Below are 17,238 nucleotides of genomic sequence, written 5' to 3'. Positions count from 1 at the left end.
ATAAATACTTTATATTTACATCAGGAGCAGGTCCTCTCTATGGAGGCCGCCATGTTTTTTATAGTAGCTCAGACTGGACAAACTAAACACCATTTGAGTTTTTATGGCAACTGAAGGTTTCCACAGACTCTTTCATGTTTGGAAGGGGAGGGGGAGGTGAGCAGCTGCAACAAGCAACTTCACCACTAGATGTCACTACATTCTACACACTGAACCTTTAAGTTCTATGCTCGACATGGTTACGAGGTGTGTACAGGGCCAGGGAGAGCTGTAACCAGGCCAGGAATGTCCCGCTACACGATATTGATCATTTATTTTCTTGGACTGAGGTGGAGCTGTTACTGACAGTAAATACTGACGATGATTCACAACTTTTAAAGAAACTTTTTCAATTGGTATGTTGAAGATTTTGTATTGTTTTGGTTGGATCATGGTCCATCATGAGAAATTATTTCTTCTTTTCAATCTTCTGTGCAGACTTGGTGACCTTTCCAGAGGCGGTGAGGCTCTTATCCACAGACTTGATGATACCGACGGCCACAGTCTGCCTCATGTCTCGCACGGCAAAGCGACCTGGGAGAAAGAGATGGAGCAGAGAAGAGACAAACAGATTTCAGAATTCAGTTGATTAACCTGCTCATGACACACTGGGAATAAAAGTAGAGTTTTCCATTTTTAAGTCCACAGGCCACAAATGCAGGAATCAAAAAATAATTTTACTCACCCAGTGGGGGTATTCGGAGAAGGTCTCAACAACCAAGGGTTTTGAAGGCTCCATGAGGACAATGGCAGCATTTCCATTCTTGATAGACTTGGGGCCATCCTCAAGCTTCTTACCAGACCGACGGTCGATCTTCTCCTTAAGTTTCTTGAATTTGCAGGCGATGTGAGCTGTGTGGCAATCCAGCACTGGGCTGTAACCCTCATGGATAGATCCGGGGTGGTTCATGATGTTGACCTGACATTTTTAAAATTATGTGCAGTTAGAAATGGTGGCAAGAGTCAATAATCACCTACTGCAAAGTTCCTTGTTACAGTTCCTGCTGGTGGCCAACAGAGGGTGACACATGTTAGTAATCACCTCAGCTGGAATCATCCATTCAACTTTTCAGAGATACAATAAAATCACATTTTGGTGGATATCTAGCGACCTTCATTAATATATCCTAAGAGGACATTAACATTTAAACCCAATTCTTTTCAGTTTGTAATGTGTTTGATTAACTATAATAAATGTACGGTCGGTACAGTTACACCCTATGAGATAGAACATGGAGTTAATCAAATCTGTGTGTGAAAAGGGTCTTTACGTAAAAAATGTAAGTATTAGAAACAAAAGTGAATTTTTCAGACTCTTGATTTTTATTTTCAAAATAAAACGAAACCTAAAGTAAGGTTCTGTTACAGTTCCTGCAGCTGAGTCGTCTCTGGGATCAGTATGTTTATTTTTTAGTAAGTTGTGAAAAAAAGCTTTTCAAAAGATCGTCACATTTAAAAACCCAAACTCAGTCCCTCCCTTCTCTTTTTTTACTTTCATTTTGTCTTTTCCCATTTGACTAACCTGGGCGTCGAAGCTGGCAGCAGCCATAGGTGGGTCGTTCTTGCTGTCTCCAGCAACGTATCCACGACGGATCACTTTGACAGACACGTTCTTGATGTTGAAGCCAACGTTGACACCGGGGAGACAACCCTAACCCTAACCCTTACCTGTTTGAAGCAGCAACAGTCACCGAACACTTGTAATTTAAAGAAAGACAAAAGAAATGTCTTAATTTGGCAATGTTTAAGATTTTTATTGTTTTATTTTCAACTTAATCACTGTCACAGTTTCTCCTAAAAGGCACATGCCTTCCTTTCCTGCGGAAACTTTTACGATGGGTATTAACCAGACTAAGCCAGTCCTTGAGCAGAGAGCTCTGCCTAAGAGAAGACGGTCCTGGGTGGCAAGGAAAGAGAAGGGATGGGGCAGCCCGCTGCTGCTGAGACGTGACATCGTGTTGGACGTCCTGTATGATAATTCATTTCTTCTGTACCTTCTGTGCAGACTTGGTGACCTTTCCAGATGTGAGGTGCTTCTTCTCCACAGACTTGACGACGCCAACGGCCACAGTCTGCCTCATGTCTCGCACAGCAAAGCGACCTGGGAGAAAGAGATGGGAGCAGAGAAGAGACAAACAGAGGAGTCAGTGAGAGGATAAAGATGTCTTTTACACAACTGTTATAATAAACGAGCATTGAAATACAAATAAGGCGAGAAATAGATTTTAGGATCATTGTATGTCCCTCAACCAGAGAGAGACTAGGGCAGTTTATATTTCCAGAATGCTTTATGTTACAAAAGTTAAAGACTATAGGGTCTAATCAACTGTTTTCGGCACTGGAAAACCACGATAATTTTGAAAAGTTTCAATCTAGATTCTGGAAGTACCACAGCACTGAGGATGCCCAGCTGAAAGTCACTAATGACCTTTTAATTTGGCTGCATGTGCTCAGCTCTTTCACTACTGGACCCAGGTCCTGTGCAACGGGGTAGGCAAAGCAGGCAATAGCTTGAGACCCCAACAGAACCACTAATTACATTAGTCTACAGCAGTGATGATGTACAAGAGACTGCAATGACAACATGGTCTGAAATCCCCTAATGAGGCCCCCTGCCAAAAGATTCCTAATGTTAGAGGTATTGTTGAAGATGTCTAACGTGTGTATGATGAGCCTGGGATGGTGGTGACAGTTTTAAATCAAAAACAACAAGGCTCGTAAAATCATGTTTATATCATCTTAGAAATATTTGCAGTTCATTTCAGCAATTTAATTCATATTCCTTATTAAGGAGAGTTTTGTGGCATTTTTGTGTTTATTGGTGCAGCTTGAGAGTGAAAGGGGAAGAGAGAGGAGACGACAGAGGACTTTCGCCTCAGTACAAATGCAGAAATCAAGAAAAAAAACATCTAATTTTAAATAAACAATGAAACAACAACTAAACAACAACACATATCATTTTACTCACCCAGTGGGGCATAATCGGAGAAGGCCTCAACGACCAAGGGTTTTGAAGGCTTCATGAGGACAATGGCAGCATCTCCAGACTTGATAAACTTGGGGTCAGCTTCGAGCGTCTTACCAGACCGACGGTCGATCTTCTCCACAAGTTCCTTGAATTTGCAGGCGATGTGAGCTGTGTGGCAATCCAGCACTGGGGTGTAACCATTTGAGATCTGTCCGGGGTGGTTCAGGACGATGACCTGAAATTTTTAAGTTTATGTGCAGTTAGAAATGGTGGCAAGAGTCAATAATCACCTTAAGCAAAGGTGAACTTTGTTACAGTTCCTGCAGCTGAGTCGTCTCTGGGATCAGTATGTTTATTTTTTAGTAAGTTCATTCATTTTCTCTTTTCCAATTTGACTCACCTGGGCTTTGAAGCTTTCAGCTTCCAGAGGTGGGTCGTTCTTGCTGTCTCCAGCAACGTATCCACGACGGATCTCCTTGACAGACACGTTCTTGATGTTGAAGCCAACGTTGTCACCGGGGAGAGCCTCGGGCAAAGCCTCGTGGTGCATCTCCACAGTCTTCACCTCAGTGGTCAGGTTGGGGGGAGCGAAGGTGACGAGCATACCAGGCTTCAGGATCCCAGTCTCAACACGACCGACGGGTACAGTTCCAATACCTGAGAGAGAGCAGGAGGCAGGAAGACGCGTTTTCAATACACTTCAGTTTCTTACAAAATTTAAAGTCCTTGTTGATCAGGGGAAGAGTGTACTACTAATAGTAATTGCATGTTGACACTATATGCATCAAATTCCTTGTGTTGCTAAGTAATACAACTTGTGATAAAACATCTGTGATGTGCACCAAGCTGAGGCTGTAGCTGTCAGGATCTCGCTCTGACAGAGACACATGACTCTGCTCACTTGAGATTTTGTAGACGTCCTGCAGGGGCAGACGGAGAGCCTTGTCTGTGGGGCGGGAAGGTGGCAGGATGGAGTCCAGAGCTTCCAGCAGTGTGGTTCCACTGGCATTACCCTCCTTGCGCTCAACCTTCCATCCTTTGTACCAGCTCATCTACAGATGATTGTGAGAAATCAGTTCATGTTCATAATTATCGCATTAAAACAAGTTGAAAATGTCCTCTGCGTTACCTTTTTACTAGTTTCGATCATGTTGTCTCCGTGCCACCCAGAGATGGGGACAAAGGCAACAGCGCTATCTTTGTAGCCGATTTTCTTGATGTAGGTGCTAACTTCTTTTTTGATCTCCTCGAAACGGGACTGGCTGTAAGGGGGCTCGGTGTTGTCCATCTTGTTGATACCAATGATGAGCTGCTTCACACCGAGGGTGTAGGCCAGCAGGCCGTGCTCACGGGTCTGGCCGTTCTTGGAGATACCAGCCTCGAACTCACCAACACCAGCAGCAACGATCAGCACGGCACAGTCGGCCTGAACAGGGACACGTTTTATGAAGTTCTATATTTCTGTATACTGAATATTTTCAGGTTTTGCAATATCAGATTTTAAACTTTGCTTTGAGTTTCCTTTCGGGCTGGAGACTGAAAACAAATGAGAAATGGAAACTGAGGCCGGACATTCAATGGCTCCAACTTTATATCAACTCCATTTTCAAAATGTTGTTTAAAGGTGACGTCAGAAGGAAATTAATAGAATAATATAGACAGATCTCAGAGATGATTTAAAGCAGGTACATGATTCTGCCAGATGATCATCTCCGATGTTTTCTTCAACTTAACTCTAAAAGAATAAGGTGAAAATCAAGTAACACTGGATTCTTATTTGTAATTTGATATGGAAACAAATGCATATCCAGTAAACCTCTGGACTTGATCCTGATAAGTTCATATCTTCTTGAGGTTTGATGCACAAACCTAAAAATGACAAGTCTACACATTAGAATAAAATGCGTGTCTTTACCTGAGAGGTTCCAGTGATCATGTTCTTGATGAAGTCCCTGTGTCCAGGAGCATCAATGATGGTCACACAGTACCTTGTGGTCTCAAACTTCCACAGAGAGATGTCGATGGTGATACCACGCTCACGCTCGGCCTTCAGTTTGTCCAGCACCCAGGCGTACTTGAAGGAGCTTTTGCCCATCTGTTGTGGTTAAGATCAAAGGCAAAGCACAAGGCAAACAGGGATTGTGAAGTTTAGGTGAATCAGTGAATGACGTTTGTTTAACCAAAATTATTCTTTTATTCATACTCTGCAGATCCCCGGTTAAGAAGGACATTCTAAATTAATGATATTGTGGATTCATATAGTTTATAGTTTATCACTTATAGTGGAATATCCACTGCAGGAGTCACAGTGATAAATACACTAATAAACATTTATATATGCTTCCAAAAACGTGTCACTAAATACAAAGATATTGATGAAAACAAACCTCGGCAGCTTCCTTCTCGAACTTCTCGATGGTCCTCTTGTCGATTCCTCCGCACTTGTAGATCAAGTGTCCGGTGGAGGTGGACTTTCCAGAGTCGACATGGCCGATGACCACGATGTTGATGTGGGTCTTTGCCTTTCCCATTGTTTACTGCTCATGAAAGACACGGGGAGAAGATACGATGACTTCAAAATTAAATACAGGTGAATTTAAATGGTTTCCAAAATTAGAATTTTGTTTTATGTTTTAGTATCACAACAAATAAAAACTTGATTTTAAACTCGAATGTTAAAGAACATAAGTGGATCTAAAGTAAAATGATTCAATATACAAGCACCGATAATTTAGCAGATTATAGCTTGACCTAACATGTTTGGACCTGGAGTTCAGGGCAATTTAAATTCTTTGCATCACGCTGCTGGACCATCGCTATGAGACGCTTCATTTTAAATATACAGTACAAACATCAATTCAAAGTATTTAGACACTAGTTGAGATATTACATGGACTGAAGACTTGCAAAGTTAAATAAAGAGTAGAAAGTTGCAAAGCCTTCAATAGTCTTTAAACTCTTTGTTGTTTGTTACATGACATAGTTTTCTTTGAATGTTTTTTTATTTCATTATTCTTACTTAAATGTTTATTTGTATTTTTAAAAGTCTTAAATTAAAAGAAAAACTGGAACATGCTGTGGTCATTAGTCGTTTTAGGGAGTGGCAGCTTGCGCCATGACTCTTCTATATCTTTACATAGAAATTTGATGTTGAAAATCTCTCAATGTGTAAAATACGTTTGACAGCAGAACAATTGTGTTGTAATAAAATAAAACCTACTTTATTTCTTATTTTTTTCAGCTAACTTCATTAACTGCTTATGAGAAAGCAAAAGATCATCGTCCAAAGCCGCACGCAAATTTGATAGAACAATAGAATGCTGTATTTTCATGACAGATCTAAAAAAGTATACATACACTACCGTTCAAAAGTTTGGGGTCACTTAGAAATTTCCTTATTTTTCAAAGAAAAGCACTGTTTGTTTCAATGAAGATAACATTAAATTAATCAGAAATACACTCTATACATTGTTAATGTGGTAAATGACTATTCTAGGTGGAAACGTCGGGTTTTTAATGAAATATCTACATAGGTGTATAGAGGCCCATTTCCAGCAACTATCACTCCAGTGTTCTAATGGTACATTGTGTTTGCTAATCGCCTTAGAAGACTAATGGATGATTAGAAAACCCTTGAAAACCCTTGTGCAATTATGTTAGCACAGCTGAAAACTGTTTTGCTGGTGAGAGAAGCTATAAAACTGGCCTTCCTTTGAGCTAGTTGAGTATCTGGAGCATCACATTTGTGGGTTCGATTCTACTCTCAAAATGGCCAGAAGAAGAGAACTTTCATGTGAAACTCGCCAGTCTATTCTTGTTCTTAGAAATGAAGGCTATTCCATGCGAGAAATTGCGAAGAAACTGAAAATTTCCTACAACGGTGTGTACTACTCCCTTCAGAGACCAGCACAAACAGGCTCTAACCAGAGTAGAAAGAGAAGTGGGAGGCCCCGGTGCACAACTCAGCAAGAAGACAAGTATATCAGAGTCTCTAGTTTGAGAAATAGATGCCTCACAGGTCCTCAACTGGCAGCTTCTTTAAATGGTACCCACAAAACGCCAGTGTCAACGTCTACAGTGAAGAGGCGACTCCAGGATGCTGGCCTTCTAGGCAGAGTGGCAAAGAAAAAGCCATATCTGAGACTGGCCAATAAAAAGAAAAGATTGATATGGGCAAAAGAACACAGACATTGGACAGAGGAAGATTGGAAAAAAGTGTTATGGACAGACGAATCAAAGTTTGAGGTGTTTGGATCACACAGAAGAACATTTGTGAGACGCAGAACAGGTGAAAAGATGCTGGAAGAGTGCCTGACGCCATCTGTCAAGCATGGTGGAGGCAATGTGATGGTCTGGGGCTGCTTTGGTGCTGGTAAAGTGGGAGATTTGTACAAGGTAAAAAGGATTTTAAATAAGGAAGGCTATCACTCCATTTTGCAACACCATGCCATACCCTGTGGACAGCGCTTGATTGGAGCCAATTTCCTCCTACAACAGGACAACGACCCAAAGCACACCTCCAAATTATGCAAGAACTATTTAGGGAAGAAGCAGGCAGCTGGTAGGCTGTCTGTAATGGAGTGGCCAGCGCAGTCACCAGATCTCAACCCATTGAGCTGTTGTGGGAGCAGCTTGACCGTATGGTACGCAAGAAGTGCCCATCAAGCCAATCCAACTTGTGGGAGGTGCTTCAGGAAGCGTGGGGTGAAATTTCTACAGATTACCTCAACAAATTAACAGCTAGAATGCCAAAGGTCTGCAATGCTGTAATTGCTGCAAATGGAGCATCCTTTGACGAAAGCAAAGTTTGAAGAACAAAATTAATATATCAAATAAAAATCATTATTTCTAACCTTGTCAATGTTTTGACTATATTTTCTATTCATTTTGCAACTCATTTGATAAATAAAAGTATGAGTTTTCATGGAAAACACGAAATTGTCTGGGTGACCCCAAACTTTTGAACGGTAGTGTACGTGTTTTGTCTCACCGGTTAAATGCAGGTCACAGATGTTTGTTCTCTTCTCTTAGTGTCTGAATCACCTGTTGTTTGCCTTTTTATCTCTGAACAAGTCGACGCCTCCTCACGGCCCCGTCCTCCCGTTTGTCCCTCCACTAATTTAGGGCCTCAGGGTTGAAGCTGTCTTCTTCCACCAATGGACGGTGTTCACAGAAAAATGTAGAAAACATACCGGCCTCACCTGTTGTCCCACCTGTTGATACGTCTGATTGAACAGAAATTGAGGTTGGACATTAAATGGCTTCCATTTACTGTTGACTGAAAATGTCTCTGTTGATCCTTTTCCAATGTGACAGAGAAGAAGGACATGAATAAGGTACTAGGGACAGATTTTAGACGGAGTACATTTAAAGAGGGGATGTAGCAGGTCTTTAGCCAGCGAGTTTCAACACTACCCGCCTCAAAAATATGTTAAAGACTCACCTGCCTCACATGTTGTACCTGTGTCTCTTCTGTAGGTTCGCATAGTCCACTTAAGCATTATAGGACCTTTTTGTCGCCTCCTAAAAAACCTGTTCGTACCTGTTTCACAACAGAAGGACAGTCTGAGGTTTTAACAAAGTGATTTTTTAACATTCATGTTTCAGTTCTGAATCTCTTTCCCAGATATACATAACAACAATTACTTATAGTATATTTAATAAATCATTAAACTAGACCTGGAACTTGAGAGGCAGAAGACATTTTAAGCATATATGGATGAATATAAGTATTAACACTAACATTTTACTTAAAGGACCTTCCCCCTGTAAACTGATAATCAATGGGTTCTGAAATAACTTGACAGCATTCAGAGAATTTTCCGTGGACCAAACTAAAAACTCAAAGTAAACGTTAAATTAATTATTATCTCAAAGATGTTTTTTTGTCCTTTTAGGTAGTTTGTATCTTTTGTTTGTTTAAGTGTCTGATAAGTTTGGTTTCCATTTCCCAATCACGACTCCGCAGACTCAGATGGCATAAATTAACTGAAGTCTGTGGAACAAACTGTGGGGTTGTGGCTTTACAGTCGTGGTAACAGTGAGTTCAAATGTCTCAGTGAAGAATCTCTTGTTTCTTCAATGGCCCTAAAGCCACACTAGGTGTAAGTCAATGTGAAAAAAATCTTGTAGAACTGGTTAAAAAAGGCTTTCGGCCATTCAGATGTAGACACACGTGTCAAATTAAGACACAAAATGCTGCCGCGCTGCATTTTAGTTTTAACTGGGCCGACCGAAGACTTCTGAGTAACTCGCTTTCACTCGTCATGCTTCTCCTGTGCCAGGTGGAGCTGTTACTGACAGCAAATACTGACGCTTATATGTCAGATGAGAAACACATATTACATCTTTTCCTCATTTCCTTCATCATGTTTAAAAGATCATCACGTTCGCCTGGTTTTGACTTTAAGTTCCTTTTCTCTTTTAAAGTAAATTAAAAGAGAACCTGACTTTTTAATAACTCACCTGAATTCAAAGGTTTACTCGCTCAGTGTCCGTTCTAAACCTGCCTAATTGGAATGTTCCGTTCCCTTGTTGTGTGTTGATGCTACTTCAGAATTATTCCTTGTCATTAGTGAGTTCTCCTCAAACAGTTTTGCAATATGCTGTCACTTTTTAATTTGTAAGGTTGCAGGTTGAAGTTTGACAACTTTGTGTTCATCCTACCGGGTTTATCTGCCTGAAGGTGTCGAGTCCGATTTGTTGAAATCCCAAAAATCTAATTATCTAAATAGTCTGCGATTTTGACCTGAGGTTTGACCCAGTTGTTGCCCACCGCTGTAATTATCCAAAAACGTAGCAGAAGACATGTTCAACTTGGTCCACAGAGTGAAGGTCGACGGGTTTAAGGTATTTTCATTAATCTTCTGTATCTTTACATAGAAATTTGATATCGGCAGCGATATTATTGTTTAAAATCTTTAAATGAGTGCTTGATCAAGTTTGATAGAATAATTTGAATGACACCTGGCTGACACCACAGGAGCAGTATGGAGGCGTGTTTTGTTTTCTGTTCTTTTATTACATTTGAAGAAGAGGTCACCAGTTACTTTTGTGGAGTCAGAGACTTCAACCAACCCTCCATCGGTATCGTGGTGAGTAGATGATGAGGGAATTTTCATTTTTGGGTGAACTATCTGTTTAAAGTGTTCTTTCTTCCCTGTTAAATGCAGGTAACAGATGTTTGCAGAAAAGCATTTGAGGGTGACGCCTCCTCCTGACCTCCTCCTCCAGGATGTTTGTCTCTCAACTTATTTTACGCCTAAAGGGTTTCTATGAAGAGCTGTGTTCTTCCACTACTGGGTAGTTGGTGTTTGTCTTGTGAAATGCAGTCAAACATATTGTATGCATAGGTGACAGGAAAATGTAAACTAACCTGCCTCACTTGTTGTACCACCCGAGGATTTGTCTTCAACACGTTGATAATTATGGTGAAAAAACGACTGAGGAACAGAAATTGAGGTTGGACACTGAATGGATTCAATTTTACTTCAACTTTACTTCCACTTTTCACAATGTTATTTTTAGCCGTGTTCAGACATGTCAGGATGCTCTCTGCCTGGGATGCAGAAGAGATTTGTTTGCAAGTCAGAATCAGAATCAGAATCAGAATCAGAATTCTTTTTATTGCCAAGTATATTTACATATACAGGAAATTGCCTTGGTGTGGTTGGTGCCTTTGGACATAACAACAAATCAGACATAAAACAACAATATATACAGAAAAAACAATAGGCACGTGCGGTGCTAAGGTGCAGTGATTGGTTCCGGATAGTGCCAACAATATATAAGTTATAAGTTATGTGCGGGGGGGGGGGGGGGGGGCAAAGTCAGTGTGATGCAGGGGGCTTGTTTGTGAGCCCCACTGCCATGGGGAAAAAACTGTTCAGGTGGCGCGAGGTTTTGGTCTTGATGGCCCGGAACCTTTTTCCAGATGGGAGTCTCTGGAATAGGTGGTAGCCGGGATGGGAAGGATCAGCAATGATCTTGCCTGCTCTCTTCCTGGTCCTGGAGTGGAACAGGTGTAGGAGAGCCGGCAGGTCACAGCCGATGACCTTCTCAGCTGACCGAATGATCCGCTGCAGTCTGCCCTTGTCCTTGGCAGTGGAGGCAGCGAACCAGACGGTGATTGATGCAGTGAGGATGGACTCAATGATGGCCGTGTAGAACTCGACCATCACTTTCTGCGGCATGTTGAATTTCTTCAGTTGCCGCAGGAAGAACATCCTCTGCTGGGCCTTCTTGGTGATGGTGGTGATGTTCTCAGCCCACCTCAGGTCCTGTGCAATTATAGTCCCCAGGAATCTGAAAGACTCCACTGTTTTAACTGGGGAGTCGCACATGGTGAGGGGGGCGGTTTGGGCTGGGCTCCTCCTGAAGTCTGCTATCATCTCTACAGTTTTTGAAGCGTTCAGCTCCAGGAAGTTCTGGCTGCACCAGGAAGCCAGGCTGTCAACTTCCTCTCTGTAGGTGGCCTCGTCCCCATTGGAGATTAATCCAATTAGGGTTGTGTCGTCTGCAAACTTCAGGAGTTTGACAGAGGGGTGGCTGGAGATGCAGTTGTTGGTGTAGAGGGAGAAGAGTAGAGGGGAGAGCACACAACCTTGTGGGGCTCCAGTGCTGATGGTCCGGGGCTCAGAGACAAGCTTGCCCAGCCTCACGCGCTGCTTCCTGTCTGTCAGGAAGTCAGTGATCCACCTGCAGGTGGGCTCAGGCACGCTCAGCTGTGTCAACTTGTCTCGGAGAAGAGCTGGGGCGATAGTGTTGAATGCGGAGCTGAAGTCCACAAACAGGATCCTGGCGTAGGTGCCGGGGGAGTCAAGGTGCTGGAGGATGAAGTGGAGTCCCATGTTGACTGCGTCGTCTACAGACCTGTTGGCTCTGTAGGCAAACTGCAGTGGGTCGAGGAGGTGGTTGGTTATGGCCTTGAGGTGGGTCAGCACGAGGCGCTCAAAGGTCTTCATTACTACAGAGGTCAGGGCGACTGGTCTGTAGTCATTAAGGTCTGTGATCCTCTGCTTTTTGGGAACGGGGATGATGGTGGATGTTTTGAGGCAGGCAGGTACCACGCATTCAGCCAGTGAGGTGTTGAAGATGTCCGTGAACACTGGAGACAGCTGGTCCGCACAGTACCTGAGTGTGGAGGGGGAGACAGCGTCTGGTCCAGCTGCCTTGCGGGGGTTCAGTCTCTTCAGTAGTTTGTTGACATCTCTCTCCTGAATGGAGAGAGGTGTGATGGGGGGGGAGGGGGCAGTCTGGGACCATTTTGTGGGGGGGGAGTGTCTTTGTCCAGGCTGGGAAGAAGAGGTGTGATAGCTGTGGGGGGGGGGGGGTTCAGAATGTGGGGTAGGGTTAGAACTGGTCCATTGTCTGTCGAATCTGCAGTAGAACTCATTCAGGTCGTTTGCAAGTTGAAGGTCTTCCACAGAGTGGGGGGATTTGGTTTTGCAGCCGGTGATCACCCGAAGGCCTTTCCAGACTGACGAGGAGTCGTTGGCTGCAAATTGTTGTTCCAGCTTCTTTGAATACTGTCGTTTGGCCTCCTTAATCTCCTTGCCAAACGAGTATTTAGCCAGTCTGAACCTATCCTTGTCCCCAGTCTTGAAGGCCACCTCTTTCTCCAAACGAAGCTGTTTGAGTTTTGCTGTGAACCAGGGCTTGTCGTTGTTGTAACTCACCCTGGTGCGTGTTGGAATACATCTGTCCTCACAGAAGCTGATGTATGACGTCACAGCATCTGTAAATTCGTCCAGGCTGTTGGAAGAAGTTCTAAAAATGTCCCAGTCTGTGTTGTCCAGGCAATCACGCAGCTCCTCCACAGCTTCACTGCTGCTCCAGTTCTTAGATCTCAGCACAGCAGGTTTAGAAAGTTTGAGTTTCTGTCTGTAGGCCGGGATCAGATGAATAAGTGCGTGGTCGGATAGACCAAGTGTCATCATAAGAACTAAATAATTATATAAATATCATCATCAGAGCTAAATACTTATATAAATAAAAATGTATCACCACAACAACTTAATACAAATATAAATATAATCAAAACAAGTAAATACAAATATAAATATGAAAAATCATTTCAATCCCCCAGTTGTGAACTGGTCACATACATCATTTCTCCACTTACATAAGGTTTTCTCCACGTAACCAGACTAATAACCAAAGTTATTAGTAATGATCCTATTGAATGAAATGTATTTTGTTTTTTTCTACAGAAGCACTTTTCTGTTTTCATTGCCCGGAACCATCGAGCCGTCCCCGCCGTGTTTCCCCTGAGCCCATTTGCGGCGAACGCAGCGCTATAAATACGTGTCGCCGGAAACGTCACGTCCTCTTCTAGTGATCTAACATGGCGGTGAGTAGCGTCGCACAGCGAACGTGAAGTCACTGTAGAAATCCGCCATCATCGGCGCTGCTGCGTCTTTCTAACCGATCTCGTGCGTTCAGATGATTAGACGCAAACAACGAGCACCGAACTTAACGTGTATCTCAGCTGTAAATGCGACAGAATGGCGTTGAGAGCAGAACACCGAGTGATGCTAACATGCTAGCCTCCGGGAAGCAGCGCTCCCCCGTGTCTGGGGCCAGTTCGTGTCCATGTGCGTGCGATTTCTGCTCCGTGTCGCACTCCGGTCGAAGTTCGACCGTTTTCTTTAAATTAGCTTTTGATCGTTTGGCGGGTTAGATGTCTGTTTCCGGTCACATCTTGCTAGTTGTAATGCTAATGCTAACAGCAGAACTATGTACAGACATGTCCGGCCGGCATGTGACATGCTGCGGAGAAGATCCGTGTTAGGATCCGCTGATCCGGAGCGAATAGACTGTCACTGTCAAACTAGCGATGATGTCCTCCTGGTTCCTAGTTTATCTATGTGGTGTCCTCCATGTTCCCAGTGTCTCTGTGTGGTGTTCTCCATGTTCCCAGTGTCTCTGTGTGGTGTCCTCCTGGTTCCCAGTGTCTCTGTGTGGTGTTCTCCATGTTCCCAGTGTGTCTGTGTGGTGTTCTCCATGTTCCCAGTGTCTCTGTGGTGTTCTCCATGTTCCCAGTGTCTGTGTGGTGTTCTCCATGTTCCCAGTGTGTCTGTGTGGTGTTCTCCATGTTCCCAGTGTCTGTGTGGTGTTTTCCATGTTCCCAGTGTCTCTGTGTGGTGTCCTCCTGGTTCCCAGTGTCTCTGTGTGGTGTTCTCCATGTTCCCAGTGTGTCTGTGTGGTGTTCTCCATGTTCTCAGTGTCTCTGTGTGGTGTTGTCCATGTTCCCAGTGTCTCTGTGGTGTTCTCCATGTTCCCAGTGTCTCTGTGGGGTGGTCTCCAGGTGTGTGAGGTTCTTAATGTCTCTTGTTTCTCCCTGTTCTCCAGGACCAGGGTGAGAAGAAGGAGAACCCCATGCGGGAGCTTCGCATCCGTAAACTCTGTCTGAACATCTGCGTGGGTGAGAGCGGAGACAGACTCACCCGAGCTGCCAAAGTGCTGGAGCAGCTCACGGGACAGACGCCGGTCTTCTCTAAGGGTGGGTGCTCACCCTGATGTTTTTGATCATGTGTGTAAGTTGTGTTCCTCAATGTGCCGGATGAACGTCTTGTGGTTTGGGGGGGAAACGGTGCGACGAGATGGCCGGCGGGAGGATGAAGTGCATCTGCAGCTTGTGGTTTTGTGGCCTGACGTTTTCTGTCCTCCGCCCCCGCAGCTCGCTACACTGTGAGATCCTTCGGTATCCGCAGGAATGAAAAGATTGCTGTCCACTGCACCGTCCGTGGAGCCAAAGCAGAGGAGATCCTGGAGAAGGGACTCAAGGTGAGTCTCCCCCCCCCTCCCCCTATAGTCGTTGAAGAGGGAAAGATGAGGAACTAATTATACCTATTTTGTAAAAGCGTCTTCAGAAAAACCTCTTGCTGTGTTGTGCATGTGTGAAAGACAGTATTGTTGCTGTAAATCCGTTCTCTTCTTCTGCCCCCCCCCCCCCCACACTCCAGGTGCGTGAGTACGAGTTGAGAAAGAACAACTTCTCCGACACCGGGAACTTCGGCTTTGGCATCCAGGAGCACATCGATCTGGGCATCAAGTACGACCCCAGCATCGGTATCTACGGACTGGACTTCTACGTGGTGAGTGGCACACAAGGATCCTGAATGTTAGCGGCTCTGTGGTGGAGTTGTTGTACGTGAAAGACTTAACTTTAAGATGTGAACAAGTAATGGCTTAAATTAAAGCAACAGAATACTTCAAACATATTCCTCACTTGACCTTTCTGGCTTAAAATAAATGATGAATGTCTTTTATGGTTGTTAAATTAAAGATATCGTGGCTTTAAGAGAATTTGAGATGCAGGCAAACAAGTCATTGAGATCGATTAGTGAAACACCTGAATTACCTTTTTTTAAAAGCCATTTATTTATCAGCATTCACATTCATGGTAATTTCCCAATTTATATTTTTCTCAATTACCCTCGAGGACAAATGTACTAAATGTAATTCCATTAGGCTTCAGACCAACAACTTCACACCAACTCATATTTACATGGGTTTTTTTTTCTCCATTTAAATGACCTAAATTTGAGAAAATAAGCTTAATTGAATAATCTTTTCTTTTAAAAGAAATTGGACTAAGACATAAAAACAGGAAATGCTTTCAATGCAATTACCACTTTAAACAAGTTACTGCAAGAGACAATGGATGAAATAAAGCAATAAAACAGTTTTAAAAGGAGACACTGAGGTAGATGTCTGATCGACAGCGACACTGTTTTCAGTCTCCCTCTGGGAACCGAGGGCAGCAGCCGAAGTGGAGACATTTAAAAAGGTTAAATGTTCAGTTGATTCTTTGTTTCTGAGCGTCTCCGTCCTCTCGCTGCTCTCAGGTTCTGGGCAGACCCGGCTTCAGCATCGCCGACAAGAAGCGGAAAACAGGCCGCATCGGTTTCAGGCACCGCATCCGCAAAGAGGAGGCCATGCGCTGGTTCCAGCAGAAAGTGAGTGCAAGCATTTCAAATGTGTTGTTTCAGAGAGGAAAAGGTTGAATTGGTTCCAGATGTTCAGTAGAAACGCCAGCACCTGAAGCTGCAGTTATGTTCACCACCTGTAACGTCTCTGTGATGCTCTCACTTATCCATGAGTCTACGAAACTAACACTAATGTGAATAAAAGGTTTCCTGGAATTATGATAACAAACGGTGATGTTGGATATTGTCACTTGTCGACCTGAACATCAAACATCAGCCTCTAACCTGCTCTTCTTTCTCTTTCAGTACGACGGCATCATCCTCCCCGGGAAGTAAAGGGCCGCCTTTTCATCTTGTTTATAACAAAGTAATAAAAAGGACAAAATAGACACGTTGGTCTTGTGTTGTTACTCCAAGGTTTTTCACTAGTTTAGTTAAATTCCTAAGTGAAGAAGACTTTGAAGAAATATAACCCGAGTTTAAGATTTAAATAGGAGCTGAAATGCTGACGTTCGATCAAGTTTGGGGCAAAACGCTGAATCTTTATAATAATTTCACAATAAAAGCATGAACAGTTGCTGTCTCATAGCTGCTTTTCTCATCGTTAAGAACCAGAAATTGGGCAAACGTTAGAATTTTTAAATCTAAAATACCTCAAATGTGTCTCACGTGGATATCGCAGGTCAAAGTTCATGAGAACCACTTGCCCAAAAATGAATCCCCATGTGTGGCTGCAGGGGGCGCTGTTCCTCATAAAACTGGCAGTGTTTCTTTTAAGAAAACATTTATATCGTAGTAGTGTCATGTTGCCTGTTCACAAACTTCCTGTGCTTCATGCACCACGAACTGAGGATGTTCACCAGCATCTCTTACCTCGGCTGGAAAATCCTCCTGAGCAAAGTCTGCAAAGCTCCACCTTTTTACTAAGAGCTGGAAAAACACCTGAACTTTCTCATTAGCCGGCGACAAACAAAACCCTGAACTTGAATAAATCAGATTTCTGTTCCCTGGTTGACATTTGAAAGCAGAGCAGGTTCAAGTCTCATTCTGTGCTCGGACTACATTTCCCAGCAGCACCATCTGTCTCGATGAATCAAAAGGCAGAGAACGATTGGGTGTTTTGATTGGATTGGCTTTATTCAGTGAAACTCCACAGAAACCGACACAGAGGGACTGAGCCAATCAGATGAGCCTCATTGATGATCAGTAGTTAGCAGTCACTCTATTTGCTCCACAGCTCCACCTGCTGGAGTCTCACTGGTTCTTCAGCTGGAAGCGTTGTCTTAGTTTCAGTAAAAA

General features: G+C 43.4%; 3 protein-coding genes across 5 annotated transcripts in view; 1 reads left to right on the top strand and 2 right to left on the bottom strand.

Moving 5' to 3' along the window:
- The window catches only part of LOC117770959 (tapasin-like), a 1,175,540-nt gene that overhangs the window by 125,269 nt on the left and 1,033,033 nt on the right, over positions 1-17,238 (bottom strand). The window lies entirely within an intron of this gene.
- On the bottom strand, positions 397-5,587 carry LOC117770949 (elongation factor 1-alpha-like). Of its 2 annotated transcripts, none has more exons than XM_034600885.1 (7): positions 5,395-5,587; positions 4,923-5,102; positions 4,137-4,433; positions 3,909-4,059; positions 3,408-3,664; positions 3,008-3,242; positions 397-573 (listed from the first exon to the last, which is right to left on the bottom strand). In XM_034600885.1, the coding sequence occupies exons 1-7, from the start codon at positions 5,536-5,538 to the stop codon at positions 449-451; spliced, it is 1,389 nt and encodes a 462-aa protein (XP_034456776.1). In that variant the 5' UTR covers positions 5,539-5,587; the 3' UTR covers positions 397-448. The 2 variants fall into 2 exon arrangements, with proteins under 2 accessions (XP_034456776.1, XP_034456777.1); XM_034600886.1 differs by lacking the exon at positions 397-573 and adding an exon at positions 1,769-2,140.
- rpl11 (ribosomal protein L11) lies at positions 13,318-16,318 on the top strand. 2 transcript variants are annotated; one of them, XM_034600990.1, is made up of 7 exons: positions 13,362-13,848; positions 13,880-13,898; positions 14,360-14,510; positions 14,688-14,794; positions 14,974-15,105; positions 15,859-15,969; positions 16,246-16,318. In XM_034600990.1, the coding sequence occupies exons 1-7, from the start codon at positions 13,745-13,747 to the stop codon at positions 16,273-16,275; spliced, it is 654 nt and encodes a 217-aa protein (XP_034456881.1). In that variant the 5' UTR covers positions 13,362-13,744; the 3' UTR covers positions 16,276-16,318. The 2 variants fall into 2 exon arrangements, with proteins under 2 accessions (XP_034456882.1, XP_034456881.1); XM_034600991.1 differs by lacking the exons at positions 13,362-13,848; positions 13,880-13,898 and adding an exon at positions 13,318-13,358.

Source organism: Hippoglossus hippoglossus, chromosome 11 (assembly GCF_009819705.1).
Source record: "Hippoglossus hippoglossus isolate fHipHip1 chromosome 11, fHipHip1.pri, whole genome shotgun sequence".
Lineage (NCBI taxonomy): Eukaryota > Metazoa > Chordata > Actinopteri > Pleuronectiformes > Pleuronectidae > Hippoglossus > Hippoglossus hippoglossus.
This window is presented reverse-complemented; position numbering and strand designations above follow the sequence as displayed.